The 12,272-nt window shown below is 28.5% G+C and overlaps 1 protein-coding gene across 1 annotated transcript; it reads right to left on the reverse strand.

Moving 5' to 3' along the window:
• Positions 1-3,705: 3,705 nt before the first annotated feature.
• On the reverse strand, positions 3,706-11,688 carry LOC122270595 (uncharacterized). The gene is made up of 2 exons (XM_043048565.2): positions 11,066-11,688; positions 3,706-4,364 (listed from the first exon to the last, which is right to left on the reverse strand). The coding sequence occupies exons 1-2, from the start codon at positions 11,476-11,478 to the stop codon at positions 3,911-3,913; spliced, it is 867 nt and encodes a 288-aa protein (XP_042904499.1). The 5' UTR covers positions 11,479-11,688; the 3' UTR covers positions 3,706-3,910.
• Positions 11,689-12,272: the final 584 nt, after the last annotated feature.

A 12,272-nucleotide genomic window follows, 5' to 3' on the forward strand; every position in this document is an offset into this window, starting at 1 on the left:
AAGCTTATATGAAGTCAACAGGAAATTTTCGATTTTTTTAAACGTCCTAAAAAAAAAAATTTGCAGCAACTTTTCCGCCTTGCTATTCATTCACCATAAACACCATTTTTAATAGATCATATAATTGTTTGCTTAATACTTTAATCATTTACAAATTAATATAAATAACGATGCTTCAAAAACATACACATCAATCTATATTCAAGAAATTTAAATAAAAATGTTTAATTCATTGTTTGACAATATTTTAAAAATGAAATTTTAATACAGTAACAATATTGTTCGCATTAAACTTTAAACATTGTATTGGTTTTAACTGAGCTACAAGTAGTTGATTATTAATTTTTAATTGTCTTAAAAAAGCAAATTTGTTAACAGACAATCATTTATAATCTTTTTCAATAGTGCAGAAAATTTCTGTCACTGACGAATAGCTAAGTAAACGTTGTTTTACAAGCATATTTTGAACTAATTACAGTACTTATTATTAGACAAACCATTTTAACAGAGGAGTCAACTATAGGCGCAAACTACTCATAGTCAATAATGTTTACATATCATAATATTTATTTACTTTATTAGATGTAAGATCATTAAATTAATTCTTAAAAGTTTTGATGAAGTGGTCAAGATTAAGTACACTGAATGTTTCTACAACATCTTCTTCTCTAACATATCTTGCTTTATATTACTTTTCTAACAGATTTTTATCTAAAGGAAAAACACTGTCTACGATAATACTTTAATGCTTCATATAACTATCATTGAAATTTAAAAAATTTACTAAATCATAAATACCTTCCGTACTTAAATGAATAATTCAAGTTGGCGGACGACTCTCAAACAATATGGCGATTGTAAACAATCATGAAGTTACAACTCAACACTTGAGTTGTATCGTTCGCGAACTGTCACTAATATTATCTTGCGTTTTCTGGCATAAAAATGCATTAGCTAAAAATGATATTTTAAATAATATTTAATTTATTGTTTTCTTTAATAAATAAATGTTTATTTATTAAAAACATGGGATGCCCTTTCGCAAAAATGTGGTGCTGTACCAAAAGTAATGAAATAGATGATAATTTTAAAAGTTCGAATGTTAGATCCAACACTATTTAATCCTATGCAATATTAGTCTTGCGTTTTGTAGCACGACAGTATTGCATTGCATCTTTCTAATATTAGATCATATCTTTTTGCTACCTTGGATGATAGTGTAACACTGGATAGTGTTTTGATCTATTCCGACTTTCTTTGCAGATTTTCTTTATGGTTAAGACTTATAAAATAAATATTCTAGCACGACAGTATTACATTGCATCTTTCTAATATTAGACCATATCTTTTTGCTACCTTGGATGATAGTGCAACACTGGATAGTGTTTCGTTCTATTCTAACTTTCTTTGCAGATTTTTTTTATGGTTAAGATTTATAAAATAAATATTCTAGCACAACAGTATTACATTGCATCTTTCTAATATTAGATCATATCTTTTTGCTACCTTGGATGATAGTGTAACACTGGATAGTGTTCTGTTCTATTCTAACTTTCTCTGCAGATTTTTTTTGCGGTTAAGATTCATAAAATAAATAATAGATAATAATTTACTAGATAAAGGTGTATCAATTGCAGTTTTAATTATTTCTACTGCTTATGAATTTAAAACCTGTTTTGTGTCGTGTAAGTGTATATCGTCCTTTAAAAAGTGTTCAGAAATATATATGAAGGTTGGACCATACGGTTCACCGTCTCTTTTAATGTATTTTATTGCCTCAAATTAATATTTAGGCTAAAGTATTTGTAGAATTCTCCTAGCGTAACAGAGGGGAAATCACACAAGTATTTAATTCTAAAAAATACTTTAAATATTTTTGAAACCAAAAATTCTACTAAAATATGCTACTTTAGGAGAGCAATGTATAATTAATTGGCATAAAGCAATAAAAGAGCCTCATAACTAAATTACAGTTAATTAAAAGTACTTGTAACAGAGGGGACAAATAAAATCCTACATTTTTGACATGCACTGTAATTTATGCTAAATTCTGTGATTTGGACCATCCTAAACATTATCTGTTACTTTTTTTAAAAATTATCCCATTTCAAGGTAAAATAAATTATCGTAAGATTTTTAAAATAGCAAACATATTTTTTGTAAATCCAAATAATGCATCGTAACAAAGAGGAAGTCTTACAAATGTGACAAAAAGCTTTAACAGTGAAATACCACTGATATATCTTTGTAGTTCTGATGACTCTTCGGTTATTTAAAGTAGGAGTTGGCAGCACTGCTATAATTGAAACCCATGCTATATCTTTGTAGTTATATTTAAAAGTTTATATTACTTTACCAGACTGTGTTAAAAAGCAAAAAAACAAGTGCATTGTTTCTTTCTTTCTTAATTTCAGTTACTTGGGTAGCTAAATTAACTACCCAATTTTTTCCTAGAACTTTTTACACTTGCAAAGCTATCTATTGCAGCATCAAAGGAATCGCTGTGTTTTAAATGGTAACTTTCTCACATTAAATATGTCGGGTCACAAAGTCCTCCAAATTTCCACTACAAATCAGTACCTCTGGGGAACTAATCGAGGAGTTCTCTTGTCTTTTCAATTGGGTTCAAAATTACAAGTCTACGGAGTTGAGCATTGGTAGCCATAAGCTCGAATTTGGGTTGGCTGTTAAACGACGGTTATAAAATAAAAAATTCAATTGTCGCAAGTCGCCATATTTAGTAATTCCATGTAATTATTAGGCAAACAACTGTGATTTTAAGAGCAAATTCACATTTTCGTAAATAGCACATACACATTTTATCTACGCATAAAATATAGATAGGTCGTAGTACAGCAAACTTAGATTTGCCAATTTTTATGTTTGGATGCATCTGCTTTGCTACTGGATATGGTTTCATCAAGGTGCACATTTGGCTTTTTGTCTGTTTTGTTTCATGAGAAACTTATAAATTTTGATTGTTACAGGGTATCCACGCTTCTGGAAAGTCAAGTATTTCGGTAATTTTGAAATGGAATTTACCCCCCCCCCCTCCAATTCCGAATATCTGAATTTGTAACAAAATCTCCACTCACAGTCATATTTTATTGAAAGACAAAGTGTTTTTTATCATGTTCTTTAAAAATTATGGTGTTATTTCAAAAAATGGAAGAAAAAACATTTCTAGAGCGAATAATCTTTTAAACTTCTGTTATTTCAGGATTTTTGTTATTTTTATTTTTATTTTTTATTTTATCAATTTAAAATTCCAGCTGAAAAGCAAGCCAGTCATTGGTGAATTTTTTTTTTAAATTCCGAAATGAGAACTGAAAAATGAGAAGTATTTCCTCCCTTTCCGATGAACAAGAAAAGTATCTTTAGAATATAATTCCGCAGAAAAAAATGAAATATTTTCCTTTGTGTTTTTTTCCAGCTAGTTTATTGCTCCAACTCTTTCTTTACTCTGTTTTTTGAAATGTAAAGTCTATAAATATGAAGATGCAGTGTTTGACAGTTTTTGTTATACCCATCATTTCAATTAATGTTATTATAATGCTTTTTTTAAATGTATTGTTGTGTTGTTGTCGGAGAAAATAGTAACTTCTTTAAGTCATGAAAAATTCTTGGAAATAGTCATGGAAAGTCATAAATTTGAAAATCTAAAATGTGGCAGATATCCTGTACATACTTCAATTAAACTAAAAATAAAAGAAGCAATCAATAATTTTTTTTTATTTGAAAGTCGCACACAAAACCCAATCGCACAACAGTGAAACTAATAGCGCAAAGAGTGTTCATAGGAATAAATAACACATGGAAAAATCATAATTAAAACATTCAAATCCTTTCGAGATTAGTCCTTCACATCTTTCATGAAATAATTTGAATAAATGATTCCAAGTTAAAGTATTCAATATATCTTGTAGAAATCTTTTAGAAGTAAATACTTCTGGACTTGTTTGGGAACATCCAGCTCTTCCACTCCTTCGGGCAACTTAAAGTTGTCTCTTAATCTGTTTCTGATGATGCATCTTGAAAGGTGTTTCAGAGATCTTGGACGCTTATCAGAAGTTTCCTCATAATTTATTAGATTGCAGTACCATTGCCATATGTCATTTATCTTCTGATAGTATCTAGGATTGATCCCCTTAAAAAGTCTAAAAATATCGGCCTTGGTCAGAAGGGCATCTGGGATAGAGCTCCAGAGTACTCTCACGGCCATTTCAGTCAATTCAGATTCATCGAGATAAGTGAACCACACAGAAAGATGCAGAAGCTGAATTGCACGGAAGTTGAGAGGATTTCTTGACATATCATCCCAATTATCCACCCACGTATCGTAGCCTTCTTCATCATAAAAAAACCTAAAAAGTAAAAAAAAAAGTGTAAATAAATAGACTCTTATTCAATTGTTGAAACGCGTGTAAGAAACGTTACTGTGTTTCAATACATTTTAAAAGTGATTGCCAACACGAAATTATAGTTGGTTCTGCTTCATGGGGATCTGAATTCTTAATTAAAGTAAGAAAAGTCAAAATGGAGAGGAATTCCTAAAATTTGGCCCCAATAATTTCGACAGGAGTGCCTCCAATTCAATTTTTAGAAATAGAATAAAATAACAAAAATTTCCTAAAATATCTAGATATAGAATAAAAATCTCAAAATGTGATATTTTAACAACTGAACTATTAGGACAATATATCTCAGATGATAGGTACTCAATGTATTTCAAAGTCAAGAATCCGAAATAAAAGTTTTTTTTTTCAGAAGCAATTCATTTTTGTGTCTGATCTTGTAGTTCAACTAAGAAAAATATTGATATAGTATTTAACATATTTAATAACCCTCCTTTTAACCAAAAGTAATTCAGGGAGATTAGTTTTCTTCACTGTGTAGTACAGGATAACAACATGAATGACTTTCGTTTAAGACATCCTCTTTCCTCGAACTCAGTACTAATCATAATGAGGTAATCTCCAATATGCTAAAATGTACGGATTATCTTTGAAATAGAAGGGAAACAGTTGATCAGCCACTTTTCTCGGAATCAATCTAAAAATCATCGAATCCTGCCAAATTTCTTGAAGATCGGAAACTTGCCAATTCTCTCATACTTTTTATATATTAGAAATATTTCATTGAAGCTATGCACTGGGTAATTTTCGCGTTATTTCTGAAATTAACTTTTTATGGACTTTGTGTTCTGACAGTACTTAAACAAAAAAATTGATTTGATATGGATGGAAGAAATATTTAGGAAGTTAAGAATGTTTCTTTCTGGGGTGGCAACGCATGCACATTTTTGAGAGAATTAAACTTTCATTAATCTGAATTTTTGAAACATTATGCTAATTGCCAATAACATAAAACAAAAAATAAAATGAATACCAAAAAATTCTCTATTTAAAAAGTATATAATATAAGACTTCTTAAACCATTATTTTCAATTGTCATTTTAAATATTTTTTAGGAGGAAAAAAAAATATTTTTTTCAAAAATTTGTCTCTTAATTCTAGAATTTAATGTATATTGCATGTTATGAAAGAAATTTTTAAAGTTAATGAATACTGAAAAATTAACAAATTAAAGTGTAGTTTAAGTATATATATATATATATATATATATATATTCTTTTGGCTTTCTTTTGGATATTTTGATGAAAAGTCTACAATTGGTAAGATTTAAATGAAAATTAATTTTGTAATAAATCATCATACTATGAAGATTCGTACAATAACATCAATAAATCTAAAATGTAAGCCAAGTTACTATATTACTTTATTTAACTAGTAAATATTTATATTAAACATTAACATTGCAATTATTAAATTAAAATTTATTAAACGTCTTTGAATTTAAACTTATTAATTGAATATAATACATATTTTGACATGAATTAAAATAATCTGTAATTTAAGGTTTTTTCAGGTTATATAGGTTAAAAACTGAGTAACAAGGTAATAGAGTAAAAATGAAAGTTAAAAAAATGTAAGCGAAATATTTTTGAAATCATGGTATTATGGTGGTAATTTATAAATAAATTAAGACTGATTGTTTCTTAAAAATGTCTTTTTCAACCTTTATCGAAACTGCCTTGCAGATAAAAAACGTGAGCAACAGTCAACTATAGTAGTACTTTTTTGTATACATGGTCATTTTAGCATGTTCCGTTCCTGCAACAATGTCAGGAAATCACTCACGTTGAGCTACTAATCAGCATTTATTTGAGTCCGTAAAATAATTTTTAAACATAAATTCCGTCATTATATGCATATATACAGATTTGAGATTTTTTTAGTATGGAATTGAATGTGTAGTTAGAGTGTTCGCCTAATGACATTTTAATTTTAGTCATTATTTTTGCAGACAATTTTGTTACAATATGATTTCTGCAATTATTTCTGTGACGTCGATTTAATTTGGATTTATATATGGAGGAGTTGCTAGAATTATTGTTTTTTCTCCATTTTGCTGCATATTAAAGTTTAGGGCTGAAATAGAACAAAACAATTGAGGTTTTTAGACAATATCGGACTATTTTATATCAAGCCACACTTCAAATGCACCGATCTTGTTGGCGAGTAATCGCGAGACAATCTTTAAGAGTTGGTGAGCGACAGAAAGCAGGAATTGATATATCCACTAATACTAATAGTTTGGTTTCAGATTTAAACATTGTGTTTGTAAACGAACTCTGCCAGTAAAAACACTCTAATATGCTAAACTTACGCAATTATAACGTAAATTTACGGTACTTTACCTGGAAGAACATTGTCAAATTATAAAGTTAATGGACTTAGGACAGTCAAAGGGCATATTTATTTCCGCGTATAATACACGCATGCAATATGCACTTNGCGCGCGCCGACCCACAAGGTTTACGTACACTTACATCACCTACGACGTTTTATTTCTAAAATTTGCATACAAATAATCTTTCTATTGAATTACATGCATATTATACTGCAATTACATGGCTATCTTACACTTTGTTGGGGAGCTTTGGCCAAAAAACCACTTGTTGCTTACAGTGGCGTACGCAGAATTTTTTCTAGGGGGATGTTCATAATTTTCTGAAACTACTAAAAGAAATTCGAGACTGTAATAAAGCACTATTATTTCCCTAATTTAGACAGCTAGACAATTTTGACTTTTTATTTAGACAACATTGTTTGGTTAAATTTTGATTTGATTTCTTAAGTTTAAGAACATAATGTAATATCTTCTGAAAAAAGTCCAATGTCATATGGGTGGGAAGTAACACTTTGAGGGCCACTTTCACATTCATCAGATTTTGTTATGCTAGAAACGTTTTCTTCAACGGAAGTATCACATTTCTGTACAACAGAAAAACTTTCATTGATACTAGATGCTGTCACCTTACTAATTTCAGTGATTTTCATTCGTGATTTTTTCTCAAAATAATTAAAAATTGTTAAATTCTTACGTTTTGACATCCTAAAGATCCAAGAACAGTAAATATATATATTGGCACAGAAATAAATGCTATATATCTTTTCATTTCAGAAAGCATGTTTAAAATTAAAATGAATAATAATAAATTGAATTTTACTTTATTTTGTTAAATTAATTTATTATTTAATCTTTATTTTGTTAACTAAATTTCAATCATAACATTTTGAAAAAATTTTAATATATATTTAAAATAGATTTTTTTAAAAAAAATCATTGTTTTTCTTAATTTTTTAAAATTTATTTTCAAAAAAAAAATCCATTTTAAGGGGGCCCCTAATCATTTGATATTACATCATCCACTGTATTCCGTTCCCCCTTTTATATAATTTTTCACCGCATCTCCAAATTTCTCGAATTATCTCAAAGACGACAGAACGTCTAGGATTCCAAAATCATTGCGTAAAGATCTCGCGAATGACAGCCAGTCTCCAAAACTATACTGGCAGGACAGAAAGGAACCAGTCCGTAACAGTATCACTTGAATTTGGTTTCGAAAGCACAACCCTATTATAGTAAATGTTTTTTCAGTATTCTGAGAAATACCGTGAGAAAAAAAAAGTAGGCATAAGGCAGATAAAAATATATTGTCTTAAAAAATAATAGCTCGCGTAATTTCTACTAAAATTTTTATTTTTGCCATTTTGTCTGAGTTCAAGGGGGGTGTTTAAACCCCTAAGCCCCTCCCTTGCGTACGCCACTGGTTGCTTAAGTTTCGCACACCAGTGTATATATATGTATATATACAGGAAGAAAAATTTAATTTTTTCTTAAGGAAAAAAAAAATATTCGTGGAATATTTGAAAAAAAGCTATCTTGATAATTCCATAATTTTTACTAACTTTACGGGTTGAAGAAATTATAAATCGTATATATTATACATAAGATATATTGTATATACTCGAACAAAGAAATTGCATCACAGAATAGAAATTAACTAATCTCTTTTTAATTTTTGGCTTCCTTTCTCTTTTTGTAAGCTTTTCCCACACAAATTATAAAATACCTAATAGTATACGCAATTATACTTATTAATTTTTTACTTATTGCCTAGTGTACGCAATTATTATTATTAATTTTTTTTACCTTTTACAAAAACAAGCAAAGGAACCGCTATTTTAAAGTTGTTTAGGCAAGAAAACAACTGTTTGAAATTGTACGTCTGGTCTCTATACAATCGTTCTACATTAAAAATTTGTCTTTCTAAGGCAATCGCTTCTGTTGGAATGGGATAATGATTCGACATCACTGCAAAATCTGGCTACTTTATAACAAATTAAAATTTATTATTTATAAGAAGCATGCTCTTATTATTATTTGCTATAATGACAATTTATTTATCTTTTATAAAGTTATATAAAGAATTGTTTGTCCAATTTATTTTTGTACCCCTAATGTTCTTTGAGTAAAATATAAAACAATAACTGTATATTCCATTTAGAAAAACTTACTCGGTTTAAAAAAGCAACCAGAATTAGTCAATTGAAAGTCTACACTTAAAATTGAAAACCTACACTCACAGCGGCAATTTGGGTTTGATATGTAGAATATGTGTTTTATGTTAGTTAAATTTTAAATTATCTTTGTAATATCAAACATGAGGAAAATATTTTCGGAACCATAAAACATACATCAGCAAGACAATCTGATATAAAATATAATATCCCGACATAAAATATAAAGGAAAAAGAAAAAAAAAGTCTATGTAAAGCCCAACTATCTGTATATTCAGTGAAATAAAACTCAAGAACAGCATGTCAATAACTTGAACTCAAAAATCAGTTACAATATCACGTACATTGTTTCGATACATAATGTAAGAAAAGCATTTTAGATCAGATAGAAATCTTTAACAACGTTAAAATTTTGTGCAGAATCCATTAATTTATTTCTTGGATTTTTTGACTCAATGTGAACATGTTTTTCTCTAAAAATGGCCGATAAATATTTTTTTTCGGAAAGGGAAAATACTAATTTGAATTTAGACAATATTTTAGGCATAAGCAGAACTGCTACAATAAATCTACGGAAATTTTTTTTTTAAAAAAAATATTATAAAAAGAAGAAAAATTAAAAATTACCAATTTTGTATGATAAAGTTCAAAATTATTATTTTAAATTAAAATAAATGGACAATCAAAGGAAAAAGAACATAAAAATGAATCTCTTGAAAAGTTTTAAAAAAAACAATGGTTCTCTAATGCCCCAATGACGCCAAACAATAAACGTGAAGCACTTGCTTTAGCTATAGATGAATATACAACACGCTAAATCGCTTATAAAAGATGCAAAAAAAAAGGGCAAAATATAAAAAATAAGCGCAAAAAATCTTAAACTAATGAATTTTATTTGCTAAAAAACATATATATTTCTCTGAATTAAAACAAATGGGTGAAGGAACGATGTAGCATGAGAAAGACATCTACGACACATCTTTAGAGATAATGCGAAATAATAAGACAAGAATAAAAAATTAAAAAATGAAAACAAATATAGACAAAGAAATTCAGAAAATTAGAAATTTTGTTTGATGAAATACAAAAAAATATTATTTCAATCTGAGAGATATTAGTTACAAAAGATGAAGAAGCTAATAATTAAAATCTACGACATATTTACGTATAAATAGAAAATAGGTAAATGTAAAAATATATAAAATTGTAATAACACCTAATAAATATGAATTTTGTTTGATAAAATACAAAATTGTAATCCTGAACTAATACTAATGGGCAAAATAATGAAAAAGAAGTTTAGGAATTAATCTGTACAATGCATTTACTTAGTTTTTTTAAAAAAAAATCAGAAAATTTTGAATGATAAAATAAAAAAATATTATTTTGAATGAAAAAAAGTGGGTGAAGAAAAAGGAGCTTAAAAAATCTCTACAATACATATATATAAAAAAAGAAATCTGAAAATTATGTATTTTGTTTGATAGAATACGAAAATGATTATTTTGAATTAAAATAGTCGGGTGAAAGAAAGACAAAGAAGTTTAAAAAAACTATGCCTATCATGCATCTATAAAGAGAATATGTAAAAAAAAAAATTACTCGAGAATAAGTGAAATTAAAGCAGAAAATTAAAAATAAATATGAAAATAAGGAGTTTTGTCTCATAAAGTATAACGTTACTTTGATTAAAAAAAAGCAAAAAACAAATGGGTAAAAAAATTACAAGGAAGCAAGTGTCTGCTGTCAAATATTGAGAATTGTTTGTTCCAGAATATATTAAGGAATCAGAGACATTCTAAAAACAATGATAATAAACTAAGATTAATAAGCAAATGCACTACACCCTAATGTTATGGTAAGGGGTGTTTTCAAATTTTAATATTAAGAATTTAGTGCAATTTTCGTTAATTATAGCTTTAAAAAGATTTAAAAGTTGCACTAGCTCTGCATTTATTTTAAAATTATTATATTAAATCTACTACTGGTCTTGAAATTATATTTCTTAGTATTCAGCGCTATGAATCTTAAAATCATAAAACTAGATTTAGATAATGACGCTAATTATTTCAATAAAGGGTAAAACACAAACAAGTCAAAAAAATTTAAGCAGAAAAGTAATAAAAATAAAAACTTACTCGTCAAAGTAGGACCGAAGAAACAGGGGTTCTATTATTGTTGTTCTGTTTGAGGCTCCTGCTTCTGTTATTCTGATGAATGCTATGAAATTTCTTTCGAGACTACCCTGAGAAAAGTCGATTTCCTCAGATGGAAATTTTTCCTCGAACATAGTCCAGAGATCCAATTTAAGTTCCTTAATCACTTTTAGGACAATGTTAATAGTCTCCCCTTTATTATATACAACATTGAAATACATATGATGCAATATGCCATTAAAAGTAGTATCTCTAATGTTATTAGCTTTATCTCTATATGAAAGAAGAAAGCGTTTTTCGTCAACGGTAAAATATTTATATGAAGATCTAGCAATAAACCAGTCTAGAAGGTCTAAGCAATAATAATCATCCTGATTATTAAGGTCTTCAGCCATGGCAAGAACGTTGAAAAGTCTAATAGCAAGGTCTCGTATTGATTGTTAAGACTTACTGTTAGTAATAAATTCAAAGTTATTAAACTAGTTGAATCTTTTGCACCTGCTGGTACGCATGCGTGTTGTACATTTTGAACTGGCCAGTAGGATGGGCTGTGCTCTGTCCATCCTAGGATTTTCCAACCTGAAGGTGGGGTAGAGGGTCATAACAATAGATATGATCCATCAATGTGTCAAAGGGGAAAATGTATTGTTATGAATAGATCTTTGAAGTGGGGACTCTTGAATTTTAACAAATGTCCATCGCCAAGCATTTGGCGAATCAGTCCTGACATGAAATCAAGTGCTCGCGTCCAAAATGAAAATTTCGAGAAAAAGAAAAGAATGGATCCATCGCCAAGCATTTGGCGAATGAAACATCTCTTTAGCAGCCCCTAAAGATTATACCACCACGTGTTGTCAATATAGTATTTTTAGCAATCAAGATGGATATATTTTTTCAAAATTTGGAGAAAAAAATCCTGAAACATGAAAAGTACCTCTATTATTTTCATGGGGAATTGAAGAACAAGACAGCTTGGTCTTGTATCAGAAAAGAAAACGGGTGTAGAGCATAAAACAGCAATTTTTTGTTAATTACTTGATGGTTCATTACACTATCACTTCGTTTAACAAGTCCTATACATCTATCTGAATCATTTTAGTTTTGTTTCTTCCTAAAAATCGATTAAAAAAAAGATTTTGTTTTTAAAATTCTCGTTACTCTTTTCAGCACATTTTGTTAAGATTTAATT

Source organism: Parasteatoda tepidariorum, chromosome 6 (assembly GCF_043381705.1).
Source record: "Parasteatoda tepidariorum isolate YZ-2023 chromosome 6, CAS_Ptep_4.0, whole genome shotgun sequence".
NCBI lineage: Eukaryota > Metazoa > Arthropoda > Arachnida > Araneae > Theridiidae > Parasteatoda > Parasteatoda tepidariorum.